Source organism: Giraffa tippelskirchi, chromosome 12 (assembly GCF_054371585.1).
Source record: "Giraffa tippelskirchi isolate mGirTip1 chromosome 12, T2T-mGirTip1v1.2.pri, whole genome shotgun sequence".
NCBI lineage: Eukaryota > Metazoa > Chordata > Mammalia > Artiodactyla > Giraffidae > Giraffa > Giraffa tippelskirchi.
The window spans coordinates 70,794,457-70,810,428 of NC_137286.1; the positions used below are offsets into that span (position 1 = coordinate 70,794,457).

At 55.1% G+C, this 15,972-nt stretch overlaps 2 protein-coding genes and 1 long non-coding RNA gene across 3 annotated transcripts in view; 1 reads left to right on the forward strand and 2 right to left on the reverse strand.

Moving 5' to 3' along the window:
* The window catches only part of LOC145529707 (uncharacterized), a 1,704,434-nt gene that overhangs the window by 352,267 nt on the left and 1,336,195 nt on the right, over positions 1 to 15,972 (forward strand). Inside the window, exons 45-46 of the long non-coding RNA XR_014071296.1 lie at positions 6,985 to 7,096; positions 14,628 to 14,739. This is a non-coding gene — a long non-coding RNA (uncharacterized LOC145529707). The remainder of the gene's footprint in view (positions 1 to 6,984; positions 7,097 to 14,627; positions 14,740 to 15,972) is intronic.
* Positions 1,492 to 6,555, reverse strand: LOC145529520 (uncharacterized). The gene is made up of 3 exons (XM_081550097.1): positions 3,107 to 6,555; positions 2,395 to 2,707; positions 1,492 to 2,144 (listed from the first exon to the last, which is right to left on the reverse strand). The coding sequence occupies exons 1-3, from the start codon at positions 3,341 to 3,343 to the stop codon at positions 1,516 to 1,518; spliced, it is 1,179 nt and encodes a 392-aa protein (XP_081406223.1). The 5' UTR covers positions 3,344 to 6,555; the 3' UTR covers positions 1,492 to 1,515.
* Positions 9,137 to 14,199, reverse strand: LOC145529558 (uncharacterized). Its single transcript, XM_081550141.1, has 3 exons — positions 10,752 to 14,199; positions 10,040 to 10,352; positions 9,137 to 9,789 (listed from the first exon to the last, which is right to left on the reverse strand). The coding sequence occupies exons 1-3, from the start codon at positions 10,986 to 10,988 to the stop codon at positions 9,161 to 9,163; spliced, it is 1,179 nt and encodes a 392-aa protein (XP_081406267.1). The 5' UTR covers positions 10,989 to 14,199; the 3' UTR covers positions 9,137 to 9,160.

A 15,972-nucleotide genomic window follows, 5' to 3' on the forward strand; every position in this document is an offset into this window, starting at 1 on the left:
TACCCTGACCCCTTTCTCTGGATTTCGGAGCCCTTTCCAGAGTCCCGCTCATATGACCTCATTCGAAGTGCACTGTGGACGAGCTGCCATCTGCAGCTGCTACCACAGCAGCCAAGGGCTTTATCTCCCGAGTACCTCCCTTCCTTTGGAACTTGGGGGCCCTCTACTCCCCACTTGCACACCACAGACCTTTGCTGAGGATTGTGGGGACCCTCACTCAGTTTGCAGCACGTTGTAGCCATCCCTGTCCTCTCAATACCTCCCTTGCAACTCAGCTTGTGAGCTCCTTTGGAGCAGCGTGGCCCACCTGGCTGCAACGGCAGAGACACAGCTGACAGTGAAACAACAGCTTCGATCTGACAGCCGGAAAGCTCTGTCAAAAGGGACCTCCCTCTTCACACCGTAGAGGCTGTAGGAGCCGCCAGGGTTTGGGAACCAGTGCTGGGGCCAAAATGACTCCACAGCTGTTTTCCTTCCTGGGGAGGGTTCTGGCTCGAGTGGGAATGGCTCAAGTCTCCTAAGGTTCTGAAAGCCCACTGTGTGCAGATTCACGGTACACAGAGAGGAGAAGGTGGAGTCCTGCCCTGGAGGTGGTCACAGCTCACGGATGAGCCAGGCAGGCAGGCAGGCAGGCAGGGCATGAGAACACCTGAGCTGCCTTCATGAGTGAGTGGTGTGGGGGCAGAGGAAGAGAAGCCGGTCTGCTCCCTCATGTGGTGCCCAGGGCAGGTTGTCCCCAGAGGAAACCCTTACGACGGTGAGGACTCTCACTGCTGTTTCCCAAGGGGTTCCGTCGGTGCGTGTCTTCCCCGGAGCGGTCAGGCCGTCTCTAAAGTACACTGGCCATGGGCATTGCCTCTCCTTGGAACTTCCCATGTGTTTCTCTTTTGTATGGAACAGTGATTTTTCTAGAGGGGTTCTGGGCCACAAGGTTGTTGGGTCATTTGCTAGCCTTCTGTCGTGAAGAACGCTTTCCTGGGCGTTGGGGTGGTTTGTTGTTCCAGCTCCCTTTCTTGGCTTCTTTTGGGAGCTGGTGCAACAAGAGGAGCTCAGCCTCTGCCTTCTGGCTGAGATGTCACCCTTCAAACAGCAATGCCTGCCTGGAGATAATGATGGCATTTGCCAAAAGGGCTTCGTTTGGCACATGATATCTTGAAAGGACGTACACCGTCCTTTCAGCTATCAAAGGCTAGTTCAAATGACATAAAAATGAGAACTCTCCAATGGAGTCTTACAGTAGGTGGAGAGTCCGAAAAAAACTCCTTCAGTCATCTCACTGAGAGTCATTGATTGGGGACACCAAGAATATAGGAAGGAATGCAGAAAGAAAAGATGAAATTGTGGTCAGGATCGGGGGGAGGGATGAACAGGGCCTGCTTGCCTTGAACCCAGGCTTTGTTGGCGGGTGGGGCATAAAGATCGAACGGGTCTGAAACTACAGAGTGGTGATGGTAACACCGTATCACCAGAGTTACACAACAGTGTCCCAAATTGCAACAATGATGAAAAAGTTTACTAATCCCAACTTAACCAACAAAAATAGACGAAACCATACAAAAAGTAAAACATCACCAGAAAGGTGGAAACAAACCAAATGCAAAGCAGCTCAGGGGAAAGGAACTCCATGTCCCCTGGGGGCAGACCGAGTTGCCGGCGTCCACGGTGAGCAGACAGGGATGGAGGCTGCAGAGCCGACCGCTCCCCTGGACATGGTGTTTCCGGCAAGGGCTCTGGGTCTCTGTCCAGAGCGGGGGCTCGTTCTTCCTGCAGGGGCGGGTGAGTCATCGTCGGCGTCTGGGTGTTGCGCGGGAGCCAGGGCAGGCTCTCCCTGCCGAGGCGGTGACTCCTCCTCTGCCTCGGGTTCTCCTGCCAAAGCCCGAGCAGGTACAGGTGCACGTGGAGGTGGAGGTTCTGGCTGAGGGGGTGGGACATCAGTGCCTGGGGCTGGGGGTCCTGCAGGCACGGAAATCCGATCTGCCCGGTGTGCTGGCCAGTACCCAGCTGGCCTGGTGTCTCTGCGAGGGCAAGGCTCGGTTCTCCATCTGCCCTCGGTGGATCCCTGGGTCCTGCACCTGGAGCCACCACCTCTGTAGGCACAGGTCTGGGAAGTGGAGCCTGGTTCCAGTTGGAGGCCAGTGCTAGAGCTGGGGGAGAAGCAAAGTTTGCCCACAGACCAGCCTTGGCATGTGCGTATCCCGGGACAGAAAGCTTCCAAGAGATTCCGAAAGAATACCCAGGGTTGGATGTCTTTTGGGACTGAAGTGTGCAAGATGGGGGTGGGGGTGTGAGGCCAGCGCTTGCTGCAGGCCCAGCAGCATCTTTCGGGGACTCGTCCCTGTGTAGCTCAGCACCCCCTCCCCACACACTCCCGTGCACCAGCCCCAGCGTCCTTACCTCTGTGCTCTGGCGTGCTGGGCTCCAGGTCCTCCTGCTGCCTCAGAGGCCGGGGTTCTCGGGACTCTGGGTCGGAGCCGGGTGTGCTGAGCTCCGTGGCAGCCTCAGACTGGGCCGCCGGGTGTATCCTGGGCGGTGTCTCGGCAGCAGGCCTTCCCCGCCTCCGCTTCGCCCCCGGTGGGGCTGATGCCTCCGTGGGCACGCTCACCTGGAGCCTGCACTGGGCCTCACGGGCGGGGGGTTGGTGCTCCGACCCCTCCCTCCGGGAGGTGGACGGGGTGTCCCCGTCCTCGGCCTCATCACGTGGGAAGCTCTGCAACGACAGTGACCGTCAGCCAGCCGTGCTGGGAGTTTTCCGAGCTGGGCCTGGCCAGTGGAGCCGCTGCTTCTGCCTGCTCGAACTTCTCTTCCCAGAAGGGTCAGAGACGTGTGTCTGCTCAGATCCCCACCCGGGAGGAAAGAGACCCACCTGAGGGTGTGAGGTCAGCCTGGGCGGCCGGCCCTGCCCGCACTGTTCCCATCCCAGCCAGCCTGATCTCCCCTGGGGTGTGGACACAACTTGTCCGCAGGCTTCTGACCCCACATCCGCCTGGACTTCCTTGAGGGAGACACACCCCGAGAAACCCGCATCCACACACACAGGCAAAGGACCCGGTGTTTCCGGGTGGCATGGGAGAGGTGGCCTGGCCCGGCCTGGGGCTCCCCGTGTTACCTTTCTGTTTCTCCGGGCAGAGGGCCAGAGGCCTCTCGGGGGTGCCCTGAGCCAACGTCGACAGGGTGCCCACGCACACTGCCTGTGAGCTCTCCTGAGGCCCCGGCCTCTGGGCAGGGGCAAACAGCAGAACATCCTGGCAGCAAGAGATCTGGCTGGGGGCTCCTCTCCGCTCTGGAGGCCTGGATACCCGGGTTGCGGGTTCTGTTGGGTTCTGTTGCCGGCAGGTGACATCATTTCCTGGGGTTCGTGCTGAGGTCCCTTCCCCAAAACTTCCCAAGGGAATCTCTGGGTTTCTGACTGCTCGACCACCCCCCTTAGGCCATGTGCAGGCACATTGACAGCCACACAGCCCAGCCCACAGCCCTGGGGAGGCCTGGGTGCAGCCAGGGCCTGAGCTCCGAGGACCCCGCTGCTCTCAGACCAGGCTCCTTCTTCTCATAAGTGGTGTGGCCCTGGACAAGCATATGCCCCTCAGGGTTTCCCCAGTCTCTCCATCTGCAGAGTGGGGGTCATTCTCCCATCTGTTTCCTAGGTCTGTCGGCCTACGAGCAGCTCCATGCCTCTCCACCTGGGGCCGATATCACGTGGAGCTTGTGCGCTGAGACTTCAGAAAGAAAGACTCCATCCAGGGCTGACACAGCACAGAATGGGGCAGAACGAGGCCTGGATGCGCCGTGGTACCCAGGAAAAGGCACTGCCCCTCCTGACTGTTTTGAGACCCCACATCCAAGTTGGAGGCCCGAAAGGAAGACTCGAAGGTCTCCCTCTCTTATAGAAAAGAGTAGCCAACTTTCTGGTCCTCTGTTTCCATTGAGATTCTGTTCAAGTGTCCCAGCTCGGCTTCTGCGGGTGGCTGAGCTTCTAATGGCTCCCTGCGTTCTTGTCTTTTCCTCTCCAAACCTTCCGTCCTTTTCCCCCTTCTGGGGTGGATGGGCGCTGTCATTGCTTCTACCTTCGAGACAGATTGATGAAAAGTCTGGACCATCGACTCCTTTCCTCTCTTTGGTTCCGTGTCTCTCTCTGGCTGTGTCCCTCTCTTTTCCTTTCTCGATTCAGTCTGTGTCTTCCTCTTTCTCTCTCGTGTGTGGATGGATGGATGCTAGGAATGCACATGTATATGATTAGATGAGGGTTATGTTTTAGGGATGGGTTAGAGGGAGAGAAAGGCTTTAGGTCGGAGTTGGTCATGGGGGAAGGGTCAAGGGTGGTGGTGGTGTTTCTTGGAATCTGAGTGCTGTGCATTCTTCGTCTCTTTCCATATGAACCCCTTCTCAGATACACCACTTGCAAGGAGTCTCTCATGTTCCGTTTCCTATCTTTTGCATCTGTGAATGCTTAGCTTCTCTGTTGTGAAGAGGTTCCATTGGATGGAAACCCATTGGTGTACTTCGTTTCCCTCTTTTCCTTACTTGAAGAGACCCATTTCTACCTCCGCCCAGCAAATGGCAAGGAGACTCTGATGTTAAGGAGCCTTTGACCTACGCTTCTTTCTAGCTATCTCATGACATCAGTCTTTAGGGTGAGGTTTTTCCCCGATATTGAGGTGGTGTGAGATCAAAACCAATAGCGTTCTTCAGATGTAGCTGTCTGGTTTTCCCATGGCCATTTATTGAAGAGGCTTTCTTGTTCCCATTTGGATATTCTCCCCTTCTGTGTCAGAGATGAGTTGACCATGGATGCCGGGGTTTGTTTCTGGACCCTCAACTTTATTCCATCGATCTGGATCTGTGTGTGTTGTTGTATTCCCAATAGCATACTGTCCTGCTGCTGCCGCTGCGGCTAAGTCACTTCAGTCGTGTCTGACTCTGCGCGACCCCATGGCCTGCAGCCTACCAGGCTCCTCCGTCCAGGGCATTTTCCAGGCAAGAGTACTGGCGTGGGTCGCCATCGCCTTCTCCGATACGCTCCTGAGGATCCTAGTTTGGTCGTCTAATTTCCTTTCACACAACCTTGGATGTCCGTATCGGGGCTTTTTCGTCGGATTGTATTGACAATTTAGGCTCTTTTCTGTTTCCGTAACCCCTTTTGCAATTCTTTGTTCGGTGCGACAATGCATTGGCATTTTGGGAGGAATAGCATCCAAGCTGTGGATTGCCTTGTGGGGCTGTGACATCATTTTCCCAATAGGAATTCTTTCAAGCCCTGAGCACAGCTTCTCTTTCCAGTGATTGGTGTGGGCTTGATCTTCCTTCTTCCATCTCTCGCCGTTTTGTGAGAACAGGTCCTTCCTTCCCTTCTGGGTTAGATGGACTCGTGGGTATCACTTCAGTGAATGGCATTGTCAGTGGGGGTGATAATTCCCTTCTCATTGGAAGACTTTGCTGTGAGTATTAGAAATGCAAGTGATTTCTCTTCCCCTTCCTCCCTGTCCATCTCTCAGAGCCACCGGGAAACAGAGGCCTCATCCAGGGTCACACAGGCCTGAGGGAGTGCAACTAGACTGTTGTTTCTTCAGGCCCTCCGTGCTGGACATCATCCGGGATACTCTGTGTGTGTCTTCCTCAGTCTGGTGTCCCTTCAGACCTTTCCCTAGTTTTCACAGGCTTGTTGTGTTGGTGTTCTTTGTCTGTTTGGAGACACATCCTTGAGAAGCTTTGTGTTTCCACTCATTCGTCTCGCGATGTATGACCTGTCTTTTGCTTTTGTAATGAGGTCTTTCCCACAGTAGATATCTTTGATTTTGCAAAGTCCACTGTATTCTCTGGGTTGTTTTGTGGACTGCCTTTTAGTTTTGTGTGTGAAGACTCAAAGCACGTGTCCGGTTTCTGCTCATTGTTCTTCTAGATTTGTGACAAGTTTTCATGGAAACTTTGTCTAGGGATAACTGGAAGTGAACTCGGTGTAAGGTGTCAAGTCTCCATCTCCATTCATGTCATGCCCTGCAGTTTCCAATTCCCTGTTCCTGAGTGGTTTTGGAGACCTTGTGGGAAGTTTGGTTGCATGGGAGTTTGCATTTCCACCTTGAGTAGATTCCCACTGTTCTGCCCTCAGGGACACTGTCAAGGGGGAGTGAGGAGCAGCCTGCACTTCCAGCAGTGACCACACGGTGGGGCGAGTGCTGCTCTCCCCTCTGGGAGCCCCAGGCCACAGGCATCCCAGTGAGGAGCCAGCTCTGTGCTCGGCTGAAAGGAGTTAGACTCTCAGGAGCCTCTGAGCCCTTGCCTTTGGATCACCCAGGGTGGGCATTTACTGTGACAGAAAAAAATTGCCCTGAATTCCATGGACGGAAGAGCCTGGCTGTGTAGAGTTCGTGAGTTGCCGTGAATCAGACACAACTGAGGACACAAAAACTCAATAGACTAAAACACTTTTGGGGGGTGGGGGGAGTGAAAGGGGGTGATGTGGGGTTTTTTTGTCGTATATAATAGCCAAGGGAAATCTAGTTTAAACCTAAATTCACATAGATGGGAAAGGTATAGCTCTCCGTCACCCTATTAAAAAAAAAAAAAAAACTACTTAACTTTTCTGAAAGTTTATTTAGTAGCTTCCTTGAGCAGTTCATTGTGAAGCATTTTTTTTTTTTTTTTCTGTGACATCGGCCTCATTAAAAAGTACGGTTTGCCTTTACTGGATAATTTTGTTCATTGGTTTGTTAGGGAATCTTGGTAATATTTGAGTTTCCTGGGGAGCATGGTCACATGACCTGGCCCTGGCCAATCGGTGCGTTCCACCTCCCTGGCCACTGTGATTGGCTCCGGACTGGGGCAGTGCCCAATCGGGGCCCAGGGCCGGGCCTCACGTTGGAAGCCAGGGGAAGACGAGCTCTCGTCCTGCTGGGGTAGGGGAAGGGGTGGGGCCGGGGGAGGTCAGGCTCCAGCAGTGGGAGGGGCTTGAGGTCCGCCTGCGGCAGTTGGTGACCTTCCTGCTCCCCTCAGGGCAGAGCCGCCGGCCTGAGAATGAGGGCGCTGCTGAGCCCAGGGGCTGGGATGGCCCGTTGCTGCTGTGGTCCCAGAGCTCCACCCGAGACCTGACGGAGGCCGTCTGCCCGTGAGTCCTCTCCCGCTTGTCTGTCAGCTTGTTTGAACCATGCTGGGTTTTCTGCCCAGCCGGCTAAGGGGAGTCCCTGGAAATGCAAGGGTGTGGGTTTTGGCAGACTTCAGGGAAGACATGCCAGATGAGCCTGGGAGACTCCAGCTTAATCTGGATTCAGGAGATATCTCTTCGGGCCAGCTAGTAATTGTAGGATAAGCCTAATGAGTCTTCACAGGATGAAGAGAGTAACGTGCCAAGGTAGCAATCGATGTCCTCATTCGAGAGGATGATGAAGCTGGTGCTCAGAGAAGGGGGGAACTTGGCCACAGCAAGGAGGTGTGCACCCAGACGGAACCCCCAGATCCGGCCATTTGAGCTCAGGGAGGCCACTGGTGTGGCTTGTCCCTGTGGCAGGGGCCGAGGCACGCAGCCCACCCTGATTCCTGCGGGGGCCTGACTTGGGAAGTGCCATCTGGTAGCTTTGAGACTCACCAAACCAAATTGCACTGGAGAGAGGAAGGACACCTTCCTTCATCCACCCCCCACCCCCGCCGGATTCCCACATACCCTGACCCCTTTCTCTGGATTTCGGAGCCCTTTCCAGAGTCCCGCTCATATGACCTCATTCGAAGTGCACTGTGGACGAGCTGCCATCTGCAGCTGCTACCACAGCAGCCAAGGGCTTTATCTCCCGAGTACCTCCCTTCCTTTGGAACTTGGGGGCCCTCTACTCCCCACTTGCACACCACAGACCTTTGCTGAGGATTGTGGGGACCCTCACTCAGTTTGCAGCACGTTGTAGCCATCCCTGTCCTCTCAATACCTCCCTTGCAACTCAGCTTGTGAGCTCCTTTGGAGCAGCGTGGCCCACCTGGCTGCAACGGCAGAGACACAGCTGACAGTGAAACAACAGCTTCGATCTGACAGCCGGAAAGCTCTGTCAAAAGGGACCTCCCTCTTCACACCGTAGAGGCTGTAGGAGCCGCCAGGGTTTGGGAACCAGTGCTGGGGCCAAAATGACTCCACAGCTGTTTTCCTTCCTGGGGAGGGTTCTGGCTCAAGTGGGAATGGCTCAAGTCTCCTAAGGTTCTGAAAGCCCACTGTGTGCAGATTCACGGTACACAGAGAGGAGAAGGTGGAGTCCTGCCCTGGAGGTGGTCACAGCTCACGGATGAGCCAGGCAGGCAGGCAGGCAGGCAGGGCATGAGAACACCTGAGCTGCCTTCATGAGTGAGTGGTGTGGGGGCAGAGGAAGAGAAGCCGGTCTGCTCCCTCATGTGGTGCCCAGGGCAGGTTGTCCCCAGAGGAAACCCTTACGACGGTGAGGACTCTCACTGCTGTTTCCCAAGGGGTTCCGTCGGTGCGTGTCTTCCCCGGAGCGGTCAGGCCGTCTCTAAAGTACACTGGCCATGGGCATTGCCTCTCCTTGGAACTTCCCATGTGTTTCTCTTTTGTATGGAACAGTGATTTTTCTAGAGGGGTTCTGGGCCACAAGGTTGTTGGGTCATTTGCTAGCCTTCTGTCGTGAAGAACGCTTTCCTGGGCGTTGGGGTGGTTTGTTGTTCCAGCTCCCTTTCTTGGCTTCTTTTGGGAGCTGGTGCAACAAGAGGAGCTCAGCCTCTGCCTTCTGGCTGAGATGTCACCCTTCAAACAGCAATGCCTGCCTGGAGATAATGATGGCATTTGCCAAAAGGGCTTCGTTTGGCACATGATATCTTGAAAGGACGTACACCGTCCTTTCAGCTATCAAAGGCTAGTTCAAATGACATAAAAATGAGAACTCTCCAATGGAGTCTTACAGTAGGTGGAGAGTCCGAAAAAAACTCCTTCAGTCATCTCACTGAGAGTCATTGATTGGGGACACCAAGAATATAGGAAGGAATGCAGAAAGAAAAGATGAAATTGTGGTCAGGATCGGGGGGAGGGATGAACAGGGCCTGCTTGCCTTGAACCCAGGCTTTGTTGGCGGGTGGGGCATAAAGATCGAACGGGTCTGAAACTACAGAGTGGTGATGGTAACACCGTATCACCAGAGTTACACAACAGTGTCCCAAATTGCAACAATGATGAAAAAGTTTACTAATCCCAACTTAACCAACAAAAATAGACGAAACCATACAAAAAGTAAAACATCACCAGAAAGGTGGAAACAAACCAAATGCAAAGCAGCTCAGGGGAAAGGAACTCCATGTCCCCTGGGGGCAGACCGAGTTGCCGGCGTCCACGGTGAGCAGACAGGGATGGAGGCGGCAGAGCCGACCGCTCCCCTGGACATGGTGTTTCCGGCAAGGGCTCTGGGTCTCTGTCCAGAGCAGGGGCTCGTTCTTCCTGCAGGGGCGGGTGAGTCATCGTCGGCGTCTGGGTGTTGCGCGGGAGCCAGGGCAGGCTCTCCCTGCCGAGGCGGTGACTCCTCCTCTGCCTCGGGTTCTCCTGCCAAAGCCCGAGCAGGTACAGGTGCACGTGGAGGTGGAGGTTCTGGCTGAGGGGGTGGGACATCAGTGCCTGGGGCTGGGGGTCCTGCAGGCACGGAAATCCGATCTGCCCGGTGTGCTGGCCAGTACCCAGCTGGCCTGGTGTCTCTGCGAGGGCAAGGCTCGGTTCTCCATCTGCCCTCGGTGGATCCCTGGGTCCTGCACCTGGAGCCACCACCTCTGTAGGCACAGGTCTGGGAAGTGGAGCCTGTTTCCAGTTGGAGGCCAGTGCTAGAGCTGGGGGAGAAGCAAAGTTTGCCCACAGACCAGCCTTGGCATGTGCGTATCCCGGGACAGAAAGCTTCCAAGAGATTCCGAAAGAATACCCAGGGTTGGATGTCTTTTGGGACTGAAGTGTGCAAGATGGGGGTGGGGGTGTGAGGCCAGCGCTTGCTGCAGGCCCAGCAGCATCTTTCGGGGACTCGTCCCTGTGTAGCTCAGCACCCCCTCCCCACACACTCCCGTGCACCAGCCCCAGCGTCCTTACCTCTGTGCTCTGGCGTGCTGGGCTCCAGGTCCTCCTGCTGCCTCAGAGGCCGGGGTTCTCGGGACTCTGGGTCGGAGCCGGGTGTGCTGAGCTCCGTGGCAGCCTCAGACTGGGCCGCCGGGTGTATCCTGGGCGGTGTCTCGGCAGCAGGCCTTCCCCGCCTCCGCTTCGCCCCCGGTGGGGCTGATGCCTCCGTGGGCACGCTCACCTGGAGCCTGCACTGGGCCTCACGGGCGGGGGGTTGGTGCTCCGACCCCTCCCTCCGGGAGGTGGACGGGGTGTCCCCGTCCTCGGCCTCATCACGTGGGAAGCTCTGCAACGACAGTGACCGTCAGCCAGCCGTGCTGGGAGTTTTCCGAGCTGGGCCTGGCCAGTGGAGCCGCTGCTTCTGCCTGCTCGAACTTCTCTTCCCAGAAGGGTCAGAGACGTGTGTCTGCTCAGATCCCCACCCGGGAGGAAAGAGACCCACCTGAGGGTGTGAGGTCAGCCTGGGCGGCCGGCCCTGCCCGCACTGTTCCCATCCCAGCCAGCCTGATCTCCCCTGGGGTGTGGACACAACTTGTCCGCAGGCTTCTGACCCCACATCCGCCTGGACTTCCTTGAGGGAGACACACCCCGAGAAACCCGCATCCACACACACAGGCAAAGGACCCGGTGTTTCCGGGTGGCATGGGAGAGGTGGCCTGGCCCGGCCTGGGGCTCCCCGTGTTACCTTTCTGTTTCTCCGGGCAGAGGGCCAGAGGCCTCTCGGGGGTGCCCTGAGCCAACGTCGACAGGGTGCCCACGCACACTGCCTGTGAGCTCTCCTGAGGCCCCGGCCTCTGGGCAGGGGCAAACAGCAGAACATCCTGGCAGCAAGAGATCTGGCTGGGGGCTCCTCTCCGCTCTGGAGGCCTGGATACCCGGGTTGCGGGTTCTGTTGGGTTCTGTTGCCGGCAGGTGACATCATTTCCTGGGGTTCGTGCTGAGGTCCCTTACCCAAAACTTCCCAAGGGAATCTCTGGGTTTCTGACTGCTCGACCACCCCCCTTAGGCCATGTGCAGGCACATTGACAGCCACACAGCCCAGCCCACAGCCCTGGGGAGGCCTGGGTGCAGCCAGGGCCTGAGCTCCGAGGACCCCGCTGCTCTCAGACCAGGCTCCTTCTTCTCATAAGTGGTGTGGCCCTGGACAAGCATATGCCCCTCAGGGTTTCCCCAGTCTCTCCATCTGCAGAGTGGGGGTCATTCTCCCATCTGTTTCCTAGGTCTGTCGGCCTACGAGCAGCTCCATGCCTCTCCACCTGGGGCCGATATCACGTGGAGCTTGTGCGCTGAGACTTCAGAAAGAAAGACTCCATCCAGGGCTGACACAGCACAGAATGGGGCAGAACGAGGCCTGGATGCGCCGTGGTACCCAGGAAAAGGCACTGCCCCTCCTGACTGTTTTGAGACCCCACATCCAAGTTGGAGGCCCGAAAGGAAGACTCGAAGGTCTCCCTCTCTTATAGAAAAGAGTAGCCAACTTTCTGGTCCTCTGTTTCCATTGAGATTCTGTTCAAGTGTCCCAGCTCGGCTTCTGCGGGTGGCTGAGCTTCTAATGGCTCCCTGCGTTCTTGTCTTTTCCTCTCCAAACCTTCCGTCCTTTTCCCCCTTCTGGGGTGGATGGGCGCTGTCATTGCTTCTACCTTCGAGACAGATTGATGAAAAGTCTGGACCATCGACTCCTTTCCTCTCTTTGGTTCCGTGTCTCTCTCTGGCTGTGTCCCTCTCTTTTCCTTTCTCGATTCAGTCTGTGTCTTCCTCTTTCTCTCTCGTGTGTGGATGGATGGATGCTAGGAATGCACATGTATATGATTAGATGAGGGTTATGTTTTAGGGATGGGTTAGAGGGAGAGAAAGGCTTTAGGTCGGAGTTGGTCATGGGGGAAGGGTCAAGGGTGGTGGTGGTGTTTCTTGGAATCTGAGTGCTGTGCATTCTTCGTCTCTTTCCATATGAACCCCTTCTCAGATACACCACTTGCAAGGAGTCTCTCATGTTCCGTTTCCTATCTTTTGCATCTGTGAATGCTTAGCTTCTCTGTTGTGAAGAGGTTCCATTGGATGGAAACCCATTGGTGTACTTCGTTTCCCTCTTTCCCTTACTTGAAGAGACCCATTTCTACCTCCGCCCAGCAAATGGCAAGGAGACTCTGATGTTAAGGAGCCTTTGACCTACGCTTCTTTCTAGCTATCTCATGACATCAGTCTTTAGGGTGAGGTTTTTCCCCGATATTGAGGTGGTGTGAGATCAAAACCAATAGCGTTCTTCAGATGTAGCTGTCTGGTTTTCCCATGGCCATTTATTGAAGAGGCTTTCTTGTTCCCATTTGGATATTCTCCCCTTCTGTGTCAGAGATGAGTTGACCATGGATGCCGGGGTTTGTTTCTGGACCCTCAACTTTATTCCATCGATCTGGATCTGTGTGTGTTGTTGTATTCCCAATAGCATACTGTCCTGCTGCTGCCGCTGCGGCTAAGTCACTTCAGTCGTGTCTGACTCTGCGCGACCCCATGGCCTGCAGCCTACCAGGCTCCTCCGTCCAGGGCATTTTCCAGGCAAGAGTACTGGCGTGGGTCGCCATCGCCTTCTCCGATACGCTCCTGAGGATCCTAGTTTGGTCGTCTAATTTCCTTTCACACAACCTTGGATGTCCGTATCGGGGCTTTTTCGTCGGATTGTATTGACAATTTAGGCTCTTTTCTGTTTCCGTAACCCCTTTTGCAATTCTTTGTTCGGTGCGACAATGCATTGGCATTTTGGGAGGAATAGCATCCAAGCTGTGGATTGCCTTGTGGGGCTGTGACATCATTTTCCCAATAGGAATTCTTTCAAGCCCTGAGCACAGCTTCTCTTTCCAGTGATTGGTGTGGGCTTGATCTTCCTTCTTCCATCTCTCGCCGTTTTGTGAGAACAGGTCCTTCCTTCCCTTCTGGGTTAGATGGACTCGTGGGTATCACTTCAGTGAATGGCATTGTCAGTGGGGGTGATAATTCCCTTCTCATTGGAAGACTTTGCTGTGAGTATTAGAAATGCAAGTGATTTCTCTTCCCCTTCCTCCCTGTCCATCTCTCAGAGCCACCGGGAAACAGAGGCCTCATCCAGGGTCACACAGGCCTGAGGGAGTGCAACTAGACTGTTGTTTCTTCAGGCCCTCCGTGCTGGACATCATCCGGGATACTCTGTGTGTGTCTTCCTCAGTCTGGTGTCCCTTCAGACCTTTCCCTAGTTTTCACAGGCTTGTTGTGTTGGTGTTCTTTGTCTGTTTGGAGACACATCCTTGAGAAGCTTTGTGTTTCCACTCATTCGTCTCGCGATGTATGACCTGTCTTTTGCTTTTGTAATGAGGTCTTTCCCACAGTAGATATCTTTGATTTTGCAAAGTCCACTGTATTCTCTGGGTTGTTTTGTGGACTGCCTTTTAGTTTTGTGTGTGAAGACTCAAAGCACGTGTCCGGTTTCTGCTCATTGTTCTTCTAGATTTGTGACAAGTTTTCATGGAAACTTTGTCTAGGGATAACTGGAAGTGAACTCGGTGTAAGGTGTCAAGTCTCCATCTCCATTCATGTCATGCCCTGCAGTTTCCAATTCCCTGTTCCTGAGTGGTTTTGGAGACCTTGTGGGAAGTTTGGTTGCATGGGAGTTTGCATTTCCACCTTGAGTAGATTCCCACTGTTCTGCCCTCAGGGACACTGTCAAGGGGGAGTGAGGAGCAGCCTGCACTTCCAGCAGTGACCACACGGTGGGGCGAGTGCTGCTCTCCCCTCTGGGAGCCCCAGGCCACAGGCATCCCAGTGAGGAGCCAGCTCTGTGCTCGGCTGAAAGGAGTTAGACTCTCAGGAGCCTCTGAGCCCTTGCCTTTGGATCACCCAGGGTGGGCATTTACTGTGACAGAAAAAAATTGCCCTGAATTCCATGGACGGAAGAGCCTGGCTGTGTAGAGTTCGTGAGTTGCCGTGAATCAGACACAACTGAGGACACAAAAACTCAATAGACTAAAACACTTTTGGGGGGTGGGGGGAGTGAAAGGGGGTGATGTGGGTTTTTTTTGTCGTATATAATAGCCAAGGGAAATCTAGTTTAAACCTAAATTCACATAGATGGGAAAGGTATAGCTCTCCGTCACCCTATTAAAAAAAAAAAAAAACTACTTAACTTTTCTGAAAGTTTATTTAGTAGCTTCCTTGAGCAGTTCATTGTGAGGCATTTTTTTTTTTTTTTCTGTGACATCGGCCTCATTAAAAAGTACGGTTTGCCTTTACTGGATAATTTTGTTCATTGGTTTGTTAGGGAATCTTGGTAATATTTGAGTTTCCTGGGGAGCATGGTCACATGACCTGGCCCTGGCCAATCGGTGCGTTCCACCTCCCTGGCCACTGTGATTGGCTCCGGACTGGGGCAGTGCCCAATCGGGGCCCAGGGCCGGGCCTCACGTTGGAAGCCAGGGGAAGACGAGCTCTCGTCCTGCTGGGGTAGGGGAAGGGGTGGGGCCGGGGGAGGTCAGGCTCCAGCAGTGGGAGGGGCTTGAGGTCCGCCTGCGGCAGTTGGTGACCTTCCTGCTCCCCTCAGGGCAGAGCCGCCGGCCTGAGAATGAGGGCGCTGCTGAGCCCAGGGGCTGGGATGGCCCGTTGCTGCTGTGGTCCCAGAGCTCCACCCGAGACCTGACGGAGGCCGTCTGCCCGTGAGTCCTCTCCCGCTTGTCTGTCAGCTTGTTTGAACCATGCTGGGTTTTCTGCCCAGCCGGCTAAGGGGAGTCCCTGGAAATGCAAGGGTGTGGGTTTTGGCAGACTTCAGGGAAGACATGCCAGATGAGCCTGGGAGACTCCAGCTTAATCTGGATTCAGGAGATATCTCTTCGGGCCAGCTAGTAATTGTAGGATAAGCCTAATGAGTCTTCACAGGATGAAGAGAGTAACGTGCCAAGGTAGCAATCGATGTCCTCATTCGAGAGGATGATGAAGCTGGTGCTCAGAGAAGGGGGGAACTTGGCCACAGCAAGGAGGTGTGCACCCAGACGGAACCCCCAGATCCGGCCATTTGAGCTCAGGGAGGCCACTGGTGTGGCTTGTCCCTGTGGCAGGGGCCGAGGCACGCAGCCCACCCTGATTCCTGCGGGGGCCTGACTTGGGAAGTGCCATCTGGTAGCTTTGAGACTCACCAAACCAAATTGCACTGGAGAGAGGAAGGACACCTTCCTTCATCCACCCCCCACCCCCGCCGGATTCCCACATACCCTGACCCCTTTCTCTGGATTTCGGAGCCATTTCCAGAGTCCCGCTCATATGACCTCATTCGAAGTGCACTGTGGACGAGCTGCCATCTGCAGCTGCTACCACAGCAGCCAAGGGCTTTATCTCCCGAGTACCTCCCTTCCTTTGGAACTTGGGGGCCCTCTACTCCCCACTTGCACACCACAGACCTTTGCTGAGGATTGTGGGGACCCTCACTCAGTTTGCAGCACGTTGTAGCCATCCCTGTCCTCTCAATACCTCCCTTGCAACTCAGCTTGTGAGCTCCTTTGGAGCAGCGTGGCCCACCTGGCTGCAACGGCAGAGACACAGCTGACAGTGAAACAACAGCTTCGATCTGACAGCCGGAAAGCTCTGTCAAAAGGGACCTCCCTCTTCACACCGTAGAGGCTGTAGGAGCCGCCAGGGTTTGGGAACCAGTGCTGGGGCCAAAATGACTCCACAGCTGTTTTCCTTCCTGGGGAGGGTTCTGGCTCGAGTGGGAATGGCTCAAGTCTCCTAAGGTTCTGAAAGCCCACTGTGTGCAGATTCACGGTACACAGAGAGGAGAAGGTGGAGTCCTGCCCTGGAGGTGGTCACAGCTCACGGATGAGCCAGGCAGGCAGGCAGGCAGGCAGGGCATGAGAACACCTGAGCTGCCTTCATGAGTGAGTGGTGTGGGGGCA

What these genes read in the sequence shown, in the direction of transcription:
- LOC145529520 (XM_081550097.1), bottom strand. Translation starts at nt 3,343, where the DNA reads ATGATGTCACCTGCCGGCAACAGAACCCAACAGAACCCGCAACCCGGG. An exon ending in CTGCCCGGAGAAACAGAAAG is followed by an intron (nt 2,708 to 3,106) that starts GTAACACGGGGA and finishes CTGTCGTTGCAG; the next exon opens with AGCTTCCCACGTGATGAGGC. An exon ending in CAGCACGCCAGAGCACAGAG is followed by an intron (nt 2,145 to 2,394) that starts GTAAGGACGCTG and finishes CTTCTCCCCCAG; the next exon opens with CTCTAGCACTGGCCTCCAAC.
- LOC145529558 (XM_081550141.1), bottom strand. Translation starts at nt 10,988, where the DNA reads ATGATGTCACCTGCCGGCAACAGAACCCAACAGAACCCGCAACCCGGG. An exon ending in CTGCCCGGAGAAACAGAAAG is followed by an intron (nt 10,353 to 10,751) that starts GTAACACGGGGA and finishes CTGTCGTTGCAG; the next exon opens with AGCTTCCCACGTGATGAGGC. An exon ending in CAGCACGCCAGAGCACAGAG is followed by an intron (nt 9,790 to 10,039) that starts GTAAGGACGCTG and finishes CTTCTCCCCCAG; the next exon opens with CTCTAGCACTGGCCTCCAAC.